Below are 22,302 nucleotides of genomic sequence, written 5' to 3'. Positions count from 1 at the left end.
TTTCGATTTATTTGTATGACTGGTTTTATCATTTGGTCAAGACCGCAAGAAACTGTATTATCCAATACTCAAGCAAATATCTTATCAAATACCCATCCAACAATGTAACTACGGGCATGTGTAGGGACACTATTCTTTGGGAGGCCGAAGCCAAAATGTTACTCTGTACCAAAATTGTCACACACCCCTGGTCAGTATTTAAAATTATGATATGTTTTCCCCCCTCCTCTCCTCCTAACCTATTATTAAGGAAAAGCATGTATTAAAATCTCAAGTCTCTGCATCTACATAGCAACATCATAGCTTTTTGTTTTTCTTATTCCCTGGCTAAGTGTGTAAGATGCTGGCTAGCTAGCCTGGTCGTCATGTGTTTGATCCCTGCATAGGTCTTCAGTATTTTCCAATGTGGTTTCCCCTTGTCAGTGGAGGGTGTGACCAGTACAGCATGGATAAAAAGCTGAGGTACCATGTACAAATCCGCGTGCACGTTAAAGATCCCTTGGAAATGAAATGAAATGAAATGGGGTTTAACGTCCTACTGTTCTGCTCCTAACCTGGGCTAATGAAGACGGGCATACGCCATACAGTGTGCTATGAGGGAAATTTTGCCCGGGCAGCGGCACTACGGCCTACTCTTATATCGAATTCCAACTGCCAAGGGATCTTTTACGTGCACGCCAATGTGTACACGGGACCTCGGTTTTTCGTCCCATCCGAACGACTAGACAGCTTTCCTTGTCAGCCCCTCCGTCCTGCATCACTGACAAGGGAGAACCACGCCGGAAAATCTGGATGAACTTTCTCGGCCAATGCAGGGATCGAACACCCGACCTCCAGGCTAGCGAGCTAGCGTCTTACCCACTTAGCCACGTGATCCCCTAAAGATCCCTTGGCAGATTGACTAGGCCATAGTGCCACTGCCTGAGCAAAAATTCCCTCATAGCACACTGTGTCGTATTCCCGTCTTCATTTGCCCAATTGGAGCAGAACAATAGTAGGACAATAAACCCCATTTCATTTCTTTCCCCCCCCCCCCCCCCCCATTAAACTCTGCACATTAATTAGTCATCTGCATTTCCTGAACACATGGATAAACAACCATGGGAACCATATAATAACAGTGCTTATGATATTACCCAATGGCCAATTCACCTTTTAAAAAAAGACAAGTGTATAATATAATTAATTTATTAAGTACAGCATAAAACTTAAAGATACATTATGGAAGATAAGATAAAGAACTGGCAGTTCTAACTATAATACTTAACGATAGGTTCCAGGCAACGAAATTTACAACACATGAAAATCTGATTACGAGTAATAACCAATGAAGTAATTATCAGAAAACATTTGAATTTGTTTCGATTGATTGTCTCATGACAATTTATATTAGTGAATGAATGAATGAAATGGACTTTTAGCCTTTAGAGCGTCCACTACATTCTGTAGTAATTATCGCAAATAGGCTTCTTCATCTCATGACCTTAAACAGTGCATATAAATTTAAGGTCAATCGGATATTAACTTTGGCCTCTAGAAGACATTAACTATAGCCTCTAGAAGATATTAAGGGCCATTACTCTGGCACTTATTATTGGGAATTTAAATTAAAATTATATAGTACAAAACCCCAACAATTATACAAAATTTAAATACGACAAACAATGTACTAAAATTAGCACATTTGTAAACAAAATAACCACAAACATTACAATTTTACAATGATATTGTAAATCTGTATTTCGAAATTAAAAACACAACTTAAATTCAATATTGATCAATTTCAAGCAATATTGATGTAAAAAGATATGATCCTACTATCCAATATTTATCCAATGGTTTCATTTTGTAATGAACAAATAAAAACATATCCTACAACACCAGGTACAAGTAATTAGTAAAGACTCATTCACAAATAACAAAATAATAATTTAAATTTAAAAAAACATGTTCCAAAAACACAAGGACATTATTTTCACTTTGTCCCGAGCTATAGAAATTACTGAAATAAATTTACAGTATGAAATTTATCTATGTGAAGTACACAGTTAAAATATAGTATAGGAATTATACTTCATGAAAATAAAAATATAACAAATCTTAAAGATACAAACATTACATAGTTCAAATATAGTATAGGAATTAATATAGAATTATAATTTATGAAAATGAAAATATAACAAATCTTAAGATACAAATGTTACATATAAAATTTTGAGTCAACTTATTATTCACTGGACAACATAATCTTTTACCCACCACCACTTAAGTTATACAAAACATTATTACAGAGGGTTTTTATTAAAATTTAATTAAAAAAACTTTATAGCAGACATTTTCTTACATATATTTAAATTAAAAACATGAATTGGAATTCAATATTGACCAATTTCATTCTTGCCGGAAAATATAGGATCCTAATATCCAATATTGAAGACACAATTAATATTTTATAATCAGTAGTGTACGTGAGTCATGTACCCTATGGCTTGGGGTACAATTTTGTAATGGTACACACAAAAACATATCCTATAACACAATGTGGAAGTAATTCACAAACAACAAAATAATAATTTTAAAAAACGTGTAGGATGCACTAAACAGTCAAAAACAATGTGCATTCATTTTGAGCTGTTCGCATATTTAACTAAACATAATTGGTTACAAATTACAATATTTTTTCAAAGATAGGCTGCCAGGCAATGAAACATAAGCATGCAGCAGCTTCGTCGTCCAGCAGTCAACAAGCATTGTCACATGTTTTTTTTTGCAAGTAATTAAAATTTTTACAAGACATTAAAATCTTATTCTGAATAACAACTCATTAACTAATTATTAGAAATCATTTATTAGAATTTGTTTAGCTTCTAATAGTTCTGGCCTACACAAACGATTACTATGACACTGGAAACAATCATATATTATCTTTAGCCTCTAGAGCTGTAACAAGATTTTTCAGTAATTATCATAAATTGTTGAAAATCAATAGCCTTTTTTGTCTCATAGTAATAACTGTAATAATTGGATAATAACTCAGCCTCTAGAGTATCCACAAAGAGTTTTCAAAGTGATCAAGGGCCATAACTCTGGCAGTAATTATCAGATATCATTGAAAATCAATAGGCTGCTTAATCTCATGACCTTTTTTAATGTGTGTAAATTTAAAGTCAATCGGATTTAGGAATTTTCAAAATCATCAAGGGCCATAACTCTGGCAGAAATAATCGAAAATTGTTGAAAATCAATAAGTTTCTTTATCTCATATTAACTTTGTGGAAACCGGATGGATAGACTGTCAGGGGCGATGGCAATATACAACCACATTCATATTACAATATTGTGCTTTTAGAACCATTTTCATCTATTTAAATGTTCCACCACTTAATTTTTACTTGATTTTTCCGTTGAAATGCATACATTATTGGCTTCCATGTAGCTTAGGTTTTGCTTGAATTTTAAAATGAATATTACAGCCTCTTTACATATAATATCAAAAATAAATGTGTATATTGAATGTTTCCCAAAGTCGGCAAAGTATTGTTCCAAGTAGGGGCTGATTTTAAAATTGAAAAAAGGAATTTGTCTTGCGAAGATTTTTGATTTTCTTTTTTTGGTCTTCACAAGTTCTTTAAGCAGTAAATTTGGTAGTCTGGTAGTGTAATTCTGAAAGGTGAATAATACATAAGTTTATCACATTAACCACGTACTGAAACCATTTATTTTATTATAATAATATGAACTTTGACTTTCTAAAGTTTAATAATAATACAACCTCCTTTTGTTATTTGTCTTTTTATTAATCAGTGCCTAATTCATGAAGCTAATAGGTAACAAAAATCTAAATGGTTTTACCTTCTGATGGAGTACTTTCTGTCCAAACCCAATTTTTTTTCTGGTTTGCTTTCCAAACAATAAAGCATGAATTCTTTTCAGTTCAGGTCTGTTTCTACAAATGCATATATTTCATATTAGAACTGGTTTTACAAAGAAGGGTTGAAGTAATGAGCATAACCAAAATCTATAAATATATAATTTGCATAATTTGGATTACCAGAATTTAAATCAGTACAAGTTATAAATAATAATAATACACCAACAGTTGCAAGGCAAGATACACCCACATTTTGCAAGAGATGGATTGAGAACAAGCTAACAACAAGGGGTCATAATCCAAGAAGTTATGGTCTGAAATGTGCGAATATCGAAATGGACTGATATATTTGGGATATAAAGATATATTTTAAGTTTCTTCAAAATCTATAGAGTCCATAACCTTAGTATTACATACTTTTATACTAGGCGTACAAGGATCGACCATTTTGTCAGGCAGTTTCGGTACGGTTTTCAACATCTCAACCGTCATTCGGGTGTAACTGTGATACATATAAAAGCTTTTTAAAATCGGATAAAAATTGATACCACAAGTTAAAAACCTGATTTTTCGTCCAATCAGAGGCCATAACCAGGAAGTTACAGCCCGATATTCACAAAGGAACCAAGATCTTGTGATTATAATCATACATTTCAATTTTCATCAAAATGGGATAAAAATTGTGTCCACAACCTTGGTATTACATACGTTTACACTGTGTGCGAACATTTAGTGGCCATTTTGTCCATTAGTTTTACGAAATTTGATTGATGTGTAACGGTGATATATTTAAATGTTTTCTTTAAATTGAATTCAAATTGTGACTTCTAGAGGGTCCACAAGCTAACAACGCGATTTTTGAAACAATCAGTAGCCATAATCCAATATGCACAAGATCTTTGTGATATATAGGCATAAAACAGCGTTCCCTCTGTCCCATACATATATCAAGGCTAAAGAAAGAAATATGCAACTTAACCGTTGTTTCGCAAATAACTTATAAGTACACGTACCATTCAGTATTCAAACATATTTCTTTTATGAATGTTATCAGGTTTTCTTTCTGGATAAAAAAGGAGAAACAATATAATAAAATTACGCTAAAGATACCCCAAAAATTGTTATGAAAATTAAAAATTAAAATACATTTTATACTAAACATTGAACATTATGAAAATTGCTTTTATTGCTTATTATTTCATTCACATTCTCAATATAGTCTAAGGTATCCTTACAGATACACATACCATAAAAATACTCAAATTGATGGCGCATTTGCTGAGATAAGGGGAATCCTGGTCTTAAGCTGTTTTCTTTCGAATGCTACATATGCTAATATACTCAGCCAAATTAAAAACCCGGGATTTTTGGGACTAGATTTTAAATATTTGTTTTAAGGCAACTATTTTAGTGTTATGTTGTGCACAGACGACCTTGACATCAGCAGAAAGCAAAGATACGTCTCGCTGAAAGTCCTTCACATTGATAACGTTCGTGATGTCACAGTACCCCCCAAAATGAAATTCACAGACTTGGAGAACAATCGGAATAAAGTGTTTATTAACGGTTGTGGCCTCCTCTAGCGTCTCGTACTGCCACACAACGTCTTCTCATGGATCTCAGAACATTAGTAAACACTACCCGAGGAAGACGTCGCTACTGCTCAGCAAGAGCATGTTGAAGGTCTTGCAACGTCAGTGGTGGATTCACTTGCTGACGAACACGTCGACCCAGTTCGTCCTAGATGTATTCAATAGGATTAAGGTCGGGGCTAAGCGACGGCCAATCCAGGACTTGGACACCGGCATTTCTTCAAAAATTCTGGGTAGCAATTGCTGTATGGGGTCGAGCATTGTCTTGTTGAAACGTTAGTCCAGGCCCATGTCTCTGCATAAACGGAAGAAGAACAGGTTGCAAAATTTGATCCCTGTACTGGACAGCATTTAAGTTCCCTTGGACAACAACAAGAGGAGAATGTCCCTATGCACAAAAAGAACCCCAAACCATGACGCTGCCACCACCAAATCGGTCAGCTTCTCTGACGCATACTTGCTCGTAACGTTCACCTCGTCTTCGGTACACTCAGGCCCTGCCATCGCCAAATCTCAAAGTGAATCGAGATTCGTCACTAAAGACAACCGAATTCCACTGTCTTTGAGTAAATCTTGTGTCTTGTGGCCCATATGAAAATATACAAGAATTAAACCTCAGAGCGAACTATTACTAATATAAATGATTGTAACTGCTGCTTCTCTTGCGGTTGCAATTTGAACATTTTGCTTAATACTGTATTAAATGGTTGACCTAACACCATAAAATATTTACCTTGGAACAGATTTTACATTATAACTTGAAGAATCGCTTTTCTCAGCATCGGTTTCGGTACATGGTTTGGATCTACAAAAATAAAACAGGTATAATATTGAATTATACCATTTAGTAATCAAACTCAGGTATATATCCTAAAGCAATGGAGCGAGAGAAATGTGGTTTAATGTCCACTCGCCGAAAGCTAAGTCATTTCGGGACTAACAAACGATTCAATTTTATTTCAATAATTTGCTTGCATGTAGGGTTCTTTAGCAGTGGGAGGAAACCGTATGACTGGGAGAAGACCCTCCATTTTAGACAGGCCACCCTACCCCTTCTCACCAACAACCAGGGAATCGAAACCACGCCAGTTGACATATTAGGTCAATTCAAGTCTTGGGTTACACTTGTGTTAAGGTTGTGTCTGATTTTTTGGCCATATATGGGTTTAACAAAATCATTTTAAGCTTTAAAACTAAATCTAAAAGCTTTAAATGAATTCCCTTTTGCTGTCTGCTGTTTCACACCAGTGTTGTAATAAATGACTTTTATTTAACAAATATTATGTAATTAGAAATAATATAATCGGGAAATTGATATTGAAAATAGACAAACTGGGGGGTCTCAGGTATAAGTTAGTGTTTGGGTAACACACTGGTATTCATGTTGTGTAAATATATGCTTGTTTAACACATCCTCAACACCATAGATTGACAATATACAACCACATTTCATTGTGGGCGATTAAAAAGCATGACTTACAAGTCTATTGGTGCTGTTTTTCTTTTTTTAACTTTTGAAACTCCCTGCAATACAAATTCAAAAAAGAATAAAGACAGGCAACTAAATGGACATACAGACAGCAAAAAGTAGGATGTTCAGAGCAGAATAAAAGAAAGAGAAAGCAAGGAAGAGAGGGACAATACAAAGCAGAGCAAACGAGACAAGGGAGAGACAGAAAGACAGATGGACATACAGAGCAGAGCAAAGAGAAGGAGAGCAAGGAAGATAGAAATATTGCAATGTTACAATTTCAGAATACAGCTGTTTTTATAAAATTAACAACATTTACACAAATCCATACTTAACAATAAAAATAAATATATATATTACCGATTCTTCTTCAAACTTGGCAGTTTCACCTTGTAACAAGATTGTACAAATTATTATGTATCTAAAATTTAAGATGTCATGCACAGTTTGCTTTGGAAACTTTTCCTCAAAAAGTTCATATAACAACCTCTAAACAAACAAAAAAGAAGCAAGTCATTAAACTGTGTACACATTTGTCATATCTGTATTTAATCATCTTGATGAAAACATCATGTATTGAAACTATTCTGCTATTTGTCAGATATGTGGTGTGTCCTTAAAATCGCATAAAAGCTATCAAACATTGAAATTGAAATAAATTTTTTTAAATTATTAAAAGTACTAACCTGACACACCATCACCCCGCATGCCATTCCATCTAACTGGTATGGTCCCTTTTCAATTGTTACAGTTCTAGCCGACAGCTTTATGCAGCAAATAGATAGATATTCTCTGAATTTTAAAAAAAATCAATACATAAGGAATTAAACTTGCAGTATATGTTGACTAATTATTTACTTTATGCTTTTTGAGTTCATTACAAAACAATTTTAAGGACATGTCAATATACATGTACATAACCCTTTCAAGCACCATAATATTATATTTAATAATACATGTGTACATAATAAAAATATTTAATATCCTCACTCCCATCCTTTACATAACAAGCCAACAGTGAGGCTGATGTCCCCTGCCAAAATCACAAAATAAATAGATGACACATATTAATTAATCGCAGATTTATCAAGCAATCAAACTGATTATCAACTACATCTATACACTAAGTTTCATCTTGTCCCAAAACATAGACCAATGAAATTGCTTCAAGACCTTTACCTAAAGAACGTCTACATCAAGTTTAAACATTCTACCTCAATTAAAAGTTGAGTTATGTTCCAAAGTCTTGACCAATCAAATTGCCTATTGCTCCTTAGTCTAAACAGGAAATTCTCCTCATCGAACTTAGTCAAGGTAGACAGACAGATGAACCCATTTTAATAGTCCCCTGCATTCTTCGAAAGGTAGGGGACAAAAATCATTTTTTCTCTCATATAACTGGTAAAATGAAAAATATGACATTATCCTGATACAAGTCAAATTATACAAATCTTGATATATTCAATTGATTTTTGAACTCCATGAAAACCTTGACACTGAACTAACCTTGAACTTTGAAACTCGATTATCACAGGGAAACATTTTAGCTGAATAGCGCGAGACTTGGTATTCGCTATGAATGCGGAATCTTATAGGCTCTCAAGCTGGGCTTGTACCCAATCAAAATTAGTGGCAGGCTATTACGTGAAGAGCTTAATAAGATCAAGCCTTCAATTGAATATGATTTTTAATAAACTTAACACACTTACATTAGCTTATCTAGGTTCCTAGGAGGATGACCAGCTGGATCATAGTATTTCATTGATGGCTCTTGCTTATTACCATTTTGTATTATCTGAAATTAGCAAGTGTCATTCTGTAAGTAAAAATGCATTAAAAATTGTAAATTGGGGTGTTATGAATTATTAGTAGTTTATAAATGTAACCTCTCACCTGTCTAAGCAGTTTTTAAATTAGAATCATATAATTTCTGTACTGGCAAGAGAAATGAGCAAGACCAAAACAGTTTTCTGTTCTGAATTAACCTGTAATAATTTTTAGCTTGTATTTATTTACTGAATATGCTTGACGATAATATACTTTAAAACTAACTTATTGGATACATTAAATAATATAGGCTGCCAGGCAATGAAACATACGCCCACAGCAGTTAAACTGTCAGAGCAGCCAAAAGGGGTATCACATAAATAATCCCTTGTAGGTAACAGGCATTTACAAAACAATTTAATATAACAAATCAGATTACAATTTTTCTCTTCCTTTGATGGTTCACAGGGTGCTACAAACTTAAACAAGGGCCTTTTCCGTTTTACTAATTCAAACAAGGCATATAAATTCCATACAGATCAGATGATCACTTTGAGCATTCAATGTTCAGCGAGTAAAACAAGGGCTAAAGATGGAATTGATGAAAATTGGGGAAATTCAATAGACTTCTTCGTTTCACTTATTCAAATGATGCCCATACAGATCAGATGATAACTGTTGTCATTCACAGGGTTCAACATAGCCAAACAAAGACCATTAGTCAATAGACTTTTTCTTTTCACAAAGTGAAATAAAGTGAAACAAGGACCATAACTCCAGAAGGAATTACCAGAAAATATTGATTATTCAATAGGATTCGTCTCACTATAGTAAACATTTATCAATTTCAAAACAATCAGACGATTAATGTAGTCTGTAGAGTGTTCACAAGAAATTGTGGACAATGGAAAAGGGGCAATGTCAATGTGGGGGTATTAGAAATTACTTTGAATTATATACACAGGTATTACATGCAAAATAAGGAATTTCAGCAATGCTGTTTGGTTGTTCCAGACATGAAGGATGAAACCACTTTTTACAAACTATGCAATTCACATACAGTCTACAAAACAATAAAGGCAAGGACAATTTTAATAATCAATGATTTGAAAAATCCTTTTTCAATATAATAAATTTGACATTTTATACAATAAATAAACATTCATAAATATATCAGTGCAACCATTTTTTCATGACTAACTTGATGAATAATTTACACCTGTTTGTATTTACAACTACTGTTCTAAAATCTGAACAATGATAAGTTAGTTATTTTTGACAATACATATATTGAGAAATATATAAGATATAAATCATACCTTCCATCATCTGGCTTCTGGCATATACAGTATAACTTTTCTTTCTTCACTGCTGAATAATTAGGCTACAATAAATAAAAATATATCTCAAAATAATACCCATAATACTATATTGTGTATATTTTATATGAAAAGCGTGACATAGTGAAGTACCTGTATTTAACTAAATTTAAGTAGATGTCATAATGGAATGAATCTACAACCAAGATTATACAATGTGTGTTACTAATTACAAAAAGTTACCTTGTTCAATTTGCTTTTAAAAACATGAGCATCTGAATCCTCAAAAAGATCTGGTAATGGGCTGCTTGATTCAGCTTTCAGCGATAGAACACATGATGCATTTGATGAGCTTGAACTTATTTCAACAGGCATTTCAGTATCTACATGATAAATTTCAGATTTGTCTTCATGTATATCTTGAGTCTCCTGAACATCATTTTCCACACTGAGTGTCTCGGAACTGTGAGTATCATCACTAATATTTTCAGGAATTTCACTATCAATGTCCCCACTATGAGTATTAGGAACCTCATCATCATCAACATAAGTTTCAGGAACATTTTCGTCCATTTGAAAGCTCGCAACTTCTATTTTTTCATAAAAAAGTATGTAACAGCTCCTCTGTTAAAATAAAGAATATAAATTGTCAACTATATTTATCTTAACTATAAAGGACCATAATGGAAAAGATGGGTTGCCAGACAATTAAAAAACATCCACAGCAGCTAATTTGTGCTCAAAAAGGGTTGTCACATATTTAATTGCTGAAATTTAATAGGCTTCTTCGTTTTACTAACTGAAAGGATGCAAATAAACTTCATAGTGAAACAAGGGCCATAACTCCAGGAAAAATTCATGGAAATTATTTAAATGTAATAGGCTTCTTCATATCACTAATGTAAACATATATCAATTTCAAAACAATCACATGATAAATTCAGTTTGAAGAGTGTTCACAAGAAATGGTGGATGACCGACCGACATGGGCAACAACAATATGCCATCACATTCCATGTGTGCTTTTTAGAAAGGGATTCAGCACTAAAAATCGTACCACCACTTGCTAATTGTTGGAAGCCATGAAATTTTTCACCAACAATCTCTGTTTAGCATGAAAATAACATGTAATATAAAGTGTACCTTTGTGTCTAACTGGTCATTTATCTGCAAAGATTTTGTTGTAAATATTTCCGCATCATTTAAACAAACAAATGTTTCATTATCGATAACCGATGTATTCACTGTATAGTCTATTAAAAAAAATATAAAAACCTAATTAATAAACTGAAATTGCTACTAAATGGAGTTGTATGAGGTAAAAACACACTGCTATAGGCATTTTTGTCTGTCAAAATTGTGTAATTGCTTAATTTATTCATTACAGGCAGATAGTATACACACATGATGTCACCCGTTGACTGATGATCCTTATGTTTCACTTTGTATCTTAATAATTAAATGCAATACATCTTATATGTATATTATAGTTAGTAACACTCACAATGACCAGCTTGTAGAGTACCTTGATGACACTGAAAAATATGAACAGAAGGTATTTTTTAATATTATACAGTAACATACTACAAAAGGTTGACAGGCAATGAAACATATGCCAACAGGTCGTCTGGGCAGTCAACAAGGGTTGTCAGTAATGAAAACATTTACAACACACTAGTAATAACCCATGTAGTAATTATCCGAAATCATTACAATTTGTTTGTCTCATTATTTATAACTTTAGCCTCGAGAGCATTCACAAGATTTTTTACTTATGGAAATCCTTGAAAATGAATAGGCTTCTTTGTCTCATGACTGTAAACACTGTGTATAAGTTTAAGTCAAAATTAAGTTTACCCCAAGAGCTTCTCCAAGACTTTTTAAAGAGGCCAAGTGCCATAACCCTGGAATAATTTTTGGGCTTCTCAATGGGCTTCTTTGCCTCATGACCATTGTGGTAGTGTCGCCTGATGTGCATAAAGAATTTCAAACCAGTCGCCCAAACTCATCCATTTGTCTACTTGCTTGGCGTATGCGAGCCAATCAACTATCGTGCACGTGCATGCTTCGACTATAAAACTGGATGCGTATCATTCATCTGGGGGAGTTTCAGTTGGTAACTCCCGAGGAGAGTTTCAGTTAGTAACTCCCGAGGGGAGTTTCAGTTAGTAACTCCCGAGGTAAGGTAACCTTATCATATATAAGACACAGATGGGTTGTCAGAGTCGATAATCGCCTCATATCAACCAGATTGTGTTGATTTCCATTTCTTTTATATTTGGGCTAGATTGTTTGAGCTCATTTCTTACTCTTAGATAATAGTTCTGATTTGGGGGACAATAGTATAATTTGGATCTACTTGTGGCTTCGCTGTGGGGATCGCTGAATCGATCCACGTACTAAACCATATTGGAATTTGGTCACTTGATTCGTGAGGAAGAATTTGGTGATTTCGTTTTTAATGGTGTTCTAGTAGTTTAGACATTGCGTTCTACTGCCAGACACTGGAGATATAGGCATTGCGGCCTTTTCACTTGATTCGTGAGGAAGAATTCGGTGATTTCGTTTTTAATGGTGTTCTAGTAGTTTAGAAATTGCGTTCTACTGTCAGACACTGGAGATATAGGCATTGCGGCCTTTTCACTTGATTCGTGAGGGAGAATTCGGTGATTTCGTTTTTAATAGTGGGTTAACGGGCTGTACAGGATCGATGAATCGATTCACCACAGTGAGTTAATTCATTCCGTAGTTTGAGAAATAGACATTGGCGTAAAAAGATCATGATTTCTGTTTAGTATTTCGGGCAAATCAATCATTTGAAACATTTATAAAAAAAAGTATCAAATTATATCTTGTTTATTGTTTTTTTCATGACATTAGCTGCCGCTGCATCCAGTATCCGAACCCTGTCCTACTACACCATAAACAGTGCCTATAAATTTAAAGTCAATGAATGTCCACAAAATATTTCAAAATAATCAATTATCGTAAACCTTAGACAGTCAATCGGATATTAACTTTAGCCTCTAAAGCATCCATAAGTAATTGTGGACGCTGGCACGATTTAATAATCTTTTTAACTGTGATTACCTAAATCAAAACACACATCACATAAATTAAATTATACTTATTTTATTACATATTTTTAATGCATCATTTTCTAAATGTTATTAATTAAATACTTACTATCATTGAAGCTAATCTATAAGTAGCAATTTGTCCAATTTCATCAATATACACATCTATCTCTTTGCAAATTTATAGGAGTAATAAAGTTGCATAGTTAATTCAGTGTTTGATACACCAAATAAAGATGGGATGACTAACGAGGTTAAATGGCCCAAGTGACAACTAGGATGCATAAATTGTGCTTTTGGGTGGTAAAATTATGAAAAAGGTGGTCCAATTTGTAAAATTGGATTTTATAAATTAAATAAATAATTGGATTTGTGAGTGTGCCACAAAAATTACAACACTTACTATTTCAATATTTATCATACAGTAAAATTTATAAACAATTTTAATACATTATTACCTTTCGACATCAACGTTAGTATCATTTTTAGTCAACATCAAACCACTATTTCCAGGCAAATGTATCTGATTGAATCTTTGCAGATGAATAGATAAAACCATTGGAAAATTCTTTAGTCTATGTTGTTCGAGTTTTATAGATTCTGAACCACATTTAGTACAGTTACTAAAATAAATTTTTTTCAAAATGTTATGCTTTATAACAACATAATTTAAACACTGTATCAATAATATAAGTTTAAAATACATATATAAATATTGTACACAAACGCCAAAATTCTATTTTTGATGGAAATAAGAAATATATTTGAAAGCCATAATTTGAATTTATGACGTTATTTTATAAGTAATATCATCACAGTACCCACATGTTATTATAAATAGTACAGAGAAATCAAGAAAACTTGGTTCACCAGTTAATATCTCATTATTTTGTTCATAATACTCGTGAAAATCCAATGTAAGCAACCAATCTTGCCGTGAATGTCCCCTTACTTAATATAACAACTCAGAAAATGATACTTCTCGTCTGGTCACATATTTTACAGAAAGGAACAAACAGATTATTAAAAATATATTAAAAGTACCTTTCCTGGTGGTGCTGAAATGGTCGAAAATATTTATCCAGGCTCTTTTGTATGTTCCGCCCTACAGATACACTAATTAAAAAATGTTCTTCTGGCACATCCATCTACCAAATAAAGCAAGAGCATTGCTACCGTTAATTAATATACGTCTACATTCCTGCTTTCACTGATATGGTACATTTTAAAATGAAGAGAATGAAATATGAAATTGGTGCAACGACTGTAATATAATACAGGCTAAGAAGGCTAGGTGTTTGGTTTGTTTTGCCAAAATTGACAGATTAATTATTAACAAAAAAGTTGTCGGGCATGCACCAAAAATAAATAGTTGCAGTTTTTACGGTATAAGGAATAAATATGCCAAGTTCCAAGATGATCCACAAAAACTGGGTGTGGCTCAGCCCCAGGGATTTGTATATGGAACAATATAGATAGCTGCTATCCTTGGAATAAATATGCCAAGTTCCAAGATGATCCATTCAGAATTCCAGCCTACAGATGATAAACACACAAAAACTGGGTGTGGCTCAGCCCCAGGGGTTTGTATATGGAAGAATATAAATAGCTGCTATCCTTGGAATAAATATGCCAAGTTCCAAGATGATCCATTCAGATTTCCAGCCTGTAGACAAACCAAATACTATGTTATAAACAGTAACAATCATTTTGTAAAGCAACAGTTCTTATTTCATTTTCAGTTTATAAAATGAATTTGTTTACTAATGACTAAAAAATAAATGTTGGTGACATTTTCTTGTTTTTGTATAATCTTAATAATTTTACCTTTGAATCGCCACAAGTTAAACAATCTCTTTTATTCTGGATGACAGTTGGCTCACACAATCCTAAATTATGTAGCTCAGGAAACATGATCAATGTTAAAAACTCATGGGCATCTTGTTGCTGATTATATGTAAATCCAGTTGATGACAACAAGACCTGTAATTAGAGAAAAGTATGTGTGTGTATGTGTCTTTTCATATCTCTTTATTTGTCTTTAAAATTTGATGACAACAATTCACAAGAAAGGGGTAGTGTACTGCTCACAGGGCATTAAATAACTAAGGGAATAACAAATGTACTGACTGTGAAAAATTTTGAAATGTTCATAAATAAGTTATTTTTTGTAATACACTTTTTAAAAATCAAATGCAAAACATCAATCGAATTCCAGTGTTCAGGAGCAGTTTTAAGTCCCCAGTACACTTCCAATAAGTAGTATATAAATTTAGGAAAATATACTAACCAAAACTTCATTTGGGTCTATTGATTCCCTGTTCAATGATGCCAACTCCTTAAAAATTGTGATATTTCTGGCATATTGGTCTCTGGAATGTTACCAGGGTCTAACAAAAGATTGAATGGACAGTTTATGTATTAATGTTATGTATTTATATCAATGCTGATGTATGTAAAGTATCATCATTAAAGTTATAATAAACCTTCAAACAAATGTTATACACTTATATTAAAACATTAACATATATTTCATATTTTTAATATCAATAAATTCATACTATACTCTTTCAGAGTAATGGCCTAGATTTAAATAAAATACCAGAAGTAGTAAGTAATATTGACAAGTACTGTATTCTTCCGTGGATTAGGCACACGTTTTGTTAACAAATATTTCATTTTCTAGAACGAGTGTGTCTCATGCTTAATTTAAAGCAAATGCAGACTTTCCCGTGTCAACCCTGAAGTACGTAGTTAAATAAATAACTGCCCGAGAACCATTACATCAACCATGTGATGCTGCATTAAAAGTGATATATCATGAAGCAAATTACATACAATACCGTTCCCTTTAATGTTTAAAATATATCCATATTTGTCAATGTTTTAGATCAGTAAAAATATGTCCATAATTACAAGCAAACAGTGAGACTGATGTCCCCTGCCAAAAAAACCGAAATAAATAGATGACACGTACATGAATTAATTGCACGTTTATCTTTTTCAAAAGTATCAAGCAATCAAACTATAAGCATCGACCAATGAAATAGCTTAACTCTGGTTAGCTTTAGCAGGAAATGCTAATCATTGAACGCAGTCATGGCATGCACCTTTTGAACATCTACATCAATTAAAAGCAGAGTTGTTATGTTCCAATCAAAGTCATTGTGTCCCAAAGCATTAACCCAATCAAAATATCACAACCAATCAATCCAAAACATGCTCAATGCACAATGAGTAGATAACACAATTTCAAACACAATAAAACTTACCCCGTAAAATTCTATTAATTGCTTGAAAGGAGCTATTTAACCAACAATTTTGGTGTGAATTCAATATTCCTCTGTATTCTACAATATATCATTAAACCAAATAACCAATGGTTCATAATATAGGAAATAGCAATTTTTTAATACAGATATCATTTAATAGTTATGAAACTCCCAGCACACACATATAGATTTTTTTTTATTCAAAAGTTATTACTTTAAATAGCTTTTATCAATTACACAAATCACATTAGCAACCCATGTAATATTTCTAGATTTAAGAATATATAATTCAATTCCATCACAAATACCATGTAGAATAAGGTCATCAAAATTTTTAAAAATTACTATAACCAATAAGACATTTAGCGGATGAGCTATATGTTACTAACCTGGACCTTGCCAATGAAAATTGACATTAGACGGTATATTATCTACATTGGGTTTTGAACCCTCATCATCAATGATGTGTGCTTCAGTTTTATTAACATTTGGATAAACAAACATTTTTCTTCCATCTGCAGCTAGAAATTCTTCTACACCGTGCGGAATGTTTTTTTTCATTGTCTTCAAAATGGATTCATTTTTTTTTACATTCATCAAATGTAAGTGTAGTCTACTTATAAATAGGTGATGGGGAATAGTCATTTGATTCACAAAATATAAATTTTTATTAAGTTCACTGATAATTTGTTCCACGATCTGTGTGTTTATTTTTCCTCTTAGCTGTCTAATTAGTGATAGATCTCTTAATTGATCAAATCCCGGGCCAAGATTTTTTAAATGGAATGAATCCGATAGCATTAGATGCTCACTTGTGTGAGTCACAGGATGAAAATCAGTTCCAAAGTTATGGTCTACAGTGGTTCAACATGATATTTTTGATGAAATGAATTAAAACATGGCATATCTCTATCCAATTGTTTCCTTTCTAGGAGATTCAAATTTTCTATACTGGAATCTACAACGCGGCCTTTATGTGGTGCAAACATATTCTTTTTTCGGTTGTTTCCGTGCGCCGCAGAAATATTTGACAAGTCATTGATCACAATTGTTGGTTGATGTTTCATTGACAAGATCATGTCAATATGGTCACGCACACTTTCTGCTCTAATTAAGTGCTTAATACCATAGCATATACCATGGGGGCATGCCATAACCAAAATTCCACCTAATAAAATAAATAATGTAGATGACAAAAACATAAAAAATTTAATGTGTTTAATATGTGGCTAGTGGACCATTTCTCTGGCTAATTTCAGATGCCAATCAGTGTGCAATGTTTGTAATTTGGTCTGATAAAGCATAATGCCCCCCACACATGAGAAAGTCTATATTACACACTTAAGCTCTACATAAATAGTTGGCCATAAAATTTCTATCAAGAGCCATAACCCGGCAGCAATGATGCTAACAATTCAAAAGTGACCCTCAATAAAACATACACTATGTTCCAGCTAAATCTGTTATTTGCACATTATATAAATTGTTATTAAGACATATCCACATGACAGAAATGCATCATCAACTTTCTAGAAAGTCCAATTAACCAAGACTTCCTTTATAGTAAGAATAAAAAATTACATACCAGGACATGAAATTTATAGACTAAGGGCTATTCCATATGTGTACCAATGTACTGGCATGAGATTCCTGATAACCAGATAAATGATTCATCTATTTCTATATTACTTACCAGATCGTCCCCAGAGTTTGGTAAAAATCTTTTTGAAAAGACTTTTCTTTTTGGCCTTATGCTGTAGTCTAACAATTATATCCATCTTGGAACCACTACTGTCAACCCCAACATCTTTAGCAATATCTTTAACTAATTTTGCCTACAAAAAAATTTGTGTAAAGGTAGATTTGGTATGGGATCTTGGATGGCAGAATGGTTAATGCGTCATTGAGTGCCATGGTTTTGATTCCACATTTGCATGTGATAAGGAGTAGTCATTTGTCAAACCTCCGAACTGCTGACTATTATGACCAGGGCATTAGCTGCCATTCGTAAACCTTACATAAGGTAGATGCTGTCAACATTGGCATTATTTTAACTTTGTATTTCAGGCAGGTCTGTATGCCTTTTGAAATTCAAAACCCACATCAAGCTAATATTAACCAGAATACAAGTCTTTGTTTTTATTTCTGATTATCGTAAGACTGCTTCCTTCAGCATTAAATTGAATGTCAAAGAGTACATTTGGTATTAGATAAATTGCCAAGTCTGCGATAAAAAAGAAATCGAGTGGGGAACTTTTTTTTAACCCTATCGGAACTTCAACGCATATGATAGTAGCAAATTATTGCCCATCATTACTTCCAGTCAGAGCAGAATAATAGGATGTTAAACCCCATTTTATTTCATTCCATTTCCTATTGTGATTGGATTGATCGGGATTTGAATTTTTATCATAATAGAACATTTTAGGGAAATGAAAGTGGAAATATACTTACACTGCCTTCACACAAAAGTGTATCAATGTATTCGTCTGTTAATACAGTGGGATTTTCATCATTGGGATTCTTTGTAAAAGGTACCTTTTTATGTTCTGTATTTACAACTCCGGAGGGAAATACACTATCTGGTGCCATCCATTGTGACCAATTTTGGTACTGTACATCAACTTTGTATGGATTCAAAATATCTAGAAAATTAAACAGACATCATAAATGAGAAAAAGAAAACATATATTGCAAATTTAATATATTGTTGCATATTTTGGTTGTCACATTTGTAAGTGCTAATATAAGCCAATGCTGAGGACATCACATGTGTTAGATATTTACCTGTAAATTACAGTTGGCTATTCAACATAATTCATTTTTGCATATAACATGCCCAGTTTGAATTATAATTTATGCAAATTATGTTTTGTATATTTTATATATGGAAAGATGTATGTACATGTACATACCTTTGGAACACATAGGCGATGCAACAATGTTATCTGTAACTTGTTTCCAAAATTTATCCATTTGTGCAGCATTCTCTATATGTGTATCTGGCTCCCTAATAGATTCACCTATAAACAAATAAATTAGTATGTTGAAGCAAAACTATTAGAGCCCTGCAATGATCTAAGAAAAAATCATTTTTATTATATGTACATATGTTAATTAGTAGGTAAATGGGCTAGAGCTCTAAACAAGCCAACAGTGAGGCTGATGTCCCCCGCCGAAATCCCCAAATAAATAGATGACACATATTAATTAATCTCACATTTATTTTTTTCAAAAGTATCAAGTAATCAAAAAAAATAATCAAGTTCAGATAGAATCAAAGTTATCTGGTCCCAAAGCATCCACCAATAAAATTGCTTAGCTGTTTAGCTTTAGCGTGATATGTTAATCATTGAACTCAGTCACCTAATGAACATCAACATCAAGTTTAAACATGTTCTGAAGTCTTGACCAATCAAATTACTTATCAATCCTTAGCCTAAGCAGAAAATTCTCATCATCATGATATAAAGTTATTGGCCCTAAAGCATCAACTAATCAGATGGCTTATCTCTGCTTACCGTAAGCAGACAAGTTTATCATCAAACTCCATCAAGGCATTCACCTAATGAATGCCTACACCAAGTTTGAACATTCTACCTCAACTAGAAGAAGAGTTATTGTGCTCCAAAGTTTTGACCAATCAAATTGCTTATCGCCCTGCTTACCCTGAATAGAAAATGCTCATTATCGAACTTAGTCAAGGTAATGATATAATGAAAACAAGTTTCATCACTCTCACTTAATTAGAACTAAAGTTATTGTGTCCCAAAGCATCAACCAATCGAATTTCTTATCTCCGCTTACCCTAAGCAGAAAATGCTCATCTTGGCATTGACCTAATAAGCACCTACATGTACACCAAGTGTGAACATTCTAGCTCAATTAGAAAAAGAGTTATTGTGTCCCAAAAAGTGTGACGGATAGACAGACAGATAGAGGAACCCATTTTCATAGTCCCATGCTTTCTTCGAAAAGTGGGGCACAATAAAAAATATATAAAGCAACACACACCCAATTGCATAAACAAATATTATTATCTTAGTCACAGTAAAATTGTAAAATACCTGCAATTTCCTACCAGTACTAATACAGTGTGACTGTAGAGGATGATTAATTAAATTATTAAATTGGCCGTTTTGTGTCTTTATATTTATGTTAAACTTGTACTCTGTACAGATATTATTAAAGATTTTTATTTTATTGTGAAATACCACTAAACCATAAAACTTAATTTTCATACATGCTCTGACTTAAGAATTTGCATTACCTTGTAAAGAAAAGCTTGATTTTCTATTTGCATCTAAAATTATAATTGGGGGATAATGGCCACATCGAATACAATTGAAGTCATATGAATGGTCGGTTAATGACTCAAAATGAATATAAGCATCTAATATATGCTGAGGGAATTGGACACCCTTATATGCTTCCTCCAATATGGAACACATTCGACCAACAGCAACATGTTTCTGGAAAATAAAAATAAACATTTTGGACAATGCTAATTATGAAATTACTATTGGAAATGGAAAAGCACGATAAACAATATTGACCCTCTTCACTTCCATTCCATATACGACAAGTCAATAAAAAAATAAATAGCTCTTGAATGTGGGTGGGTATATTATGTTTGTTACAGTACTGTCATTTTGTGTGGGTTGTGCCATATCTTTAATTATCACATTCTAAAATTGTATATCATCAAATCCCCACCATGTTTCAAATTCAAAGATTAATTGAAACAGTGACACCCACTCCAAAATAAAACAGACCATTAAATAACATGGCGAGTCAATGTTTAAATGGATTACTCCTTTTCAAATGTTACAAAAGTAAGCCATAGTACCAGTTGTTATAAATTTTAACCATACCTGTACACCAGTTCTCAAAAGTAAACATAATTGTAGAGTTACTATTGTAGTATTATTGTACATGTGCAAGCCATCTTTGTATTCATTATACCTAAACTGAAAACTACAATCAGGGCATTCTTTTACATAGACAGTTACTCCTGTAAAAAATTGAATAAAACATCTTTATGCTCTAATGATTATGACAACAACTTTAATAAACACTTGTGATTAAATGAATTATTCTATACCTTTTATAATTCCACCCAAAGATAGGTTGCCGGGCAACAAAACATACGCCCACAGCAACTAAAGCGTCAGCCAGTGGACAACAACCTTGGGTTGATGCATATTCTTTTGTATGTGTTTGCGGACATTTACATTGTATTATAATATTCGTCGTTTCACAGTTCACAAGGTTCTACAAACTTATCAAGGGCATTAACTCTGGAAGTCATTTACGACAACAATTTCAAAAGAATCAGATGATAAATGTAAGTCAACTAGGTACAATTGCTTTCACTGTGATTTGAAGATCAGGATCCGTATTCAAAGGATCTAAGTCTAAGATTATAGTCACTTAACTACTAGAGTTCAAATATATGTAACTTCATTAGCCCAGGTTAGGCGCAGAACAGTAGGACGTTAAACCCCATTTCATTTCATTTTGTAAGTTAAATTGGTAAGTGGTATTCAAATGTGGTGTTAAGTATCGAATTTTCCCTTAAACTTAAGCCGCCTTTTAGTGGTATTCAAAGGCCAGTTTAAGTGGGAAAAATCCATGGGAGGTACCTTAAAGTTAAGTGAGATTTAAACAAAGGACAATGTCGCTGAGCATAACTGGCATCAAATGTTTTTATTTTTTGATCATCAGCTTTGATTTTGTAGAGAGGTAATAGTGTTAGGTTACTACAACCGAAATGGTCATGTTTTTTCCCCAATCATCTATCATCACGACTGTCATATAATAAAGTTTGATGCTTTAAATTTATTTGTAAATTTCACATTGCAATGATATTCCATTGTAGTTTTGATTGCTACATGTTTTTGTCTTAGTTTGTATAAATTTACAAATATGCT

General features: G+C 33.0%; 1 protein-coding gene across 1 annotated transcript; it reads right to left on the bottom strand.

Moving 5' to 3' along the window:
* Positions 1 to 6,196: 6,196 nt before the first annotated feature.
* On the bottom strand, positions 6,197 to 21,367 carry LOC126816263 (HMG domain-containing protein 3). The gene is made up of 21 exons (XM_050542553.2): positions 21,244 to 21,367; positions 20,640 to 20,841; positions 19,285 to 19,392; positions 18,824 to 19,014; positions 18,063 to 18,204; positions 16,759 to 17,537; positions 16,370 to 16,447; positions 15,388 to 15,487; positions 14,925 to 15,080; positions 14,142 to 14,245; positions 13,556 to 13,720; positions 11,525 to 11,555; positions 11,164 to 11,273; positions 10,264 to 10,644; positions 10,021 to 10,085; positions 8,828 to 9,764; positions 8,644 to 8,729; positions 7,621 to 7,726; positions 7,295 to 7,423; positions 6,944 to 6,987; positions 6,197 to 6,268 (listed from the first exon to the last, which is right to left on the bottom strand). Exons 1-6 carry the CDS (start codon positions 21,304 to 21,306, stop codon positions 17,224 to 17,226), a joined length of 1,020 nt encoding a protein of 339 aa, XP_050398510.2. The 5' UTR covers positions 21,307 to 21,367; the 3' UTR covers positions 6,197 to 6,268; positions 6,944 to 6,987; positions 7,295 to 7,423; positions 7,621 to 7,726; positions 8,644 to 8,729; positions 8,828 to 9,764; positions 10,021 to 10,085; positions 10,264 to 10,644; positions 11,164 to 11,273; positions 11,525 to 11,555; positions 13,556 to 13,720; positions 14,142 to 14,245; positions 14,925 to 15,080; positions 15,388 to 15,487; positions 16,370 to 16,447; positions 16,759 to 17,223.
* Positions 21,368 to 22,302: the final 935 nt, after the last annotated feature.

Source organism: Patella vulgata, chromosome 3 (genome assembly GCF_932274485.2).
Source record: "Patella vulgata chromosome 3, xgPatVulg1.2, whole genome shotgun sequence".
NCBI lineage: Eukaryota > Metazoa > Mollusca > Gastropoda > Patellidae > Patella > Patella vulgata.
Note: the sequence above shows the minus strand (reverse complement) of the source record. Positions and strands in the feature narration are given on the sequence as shown.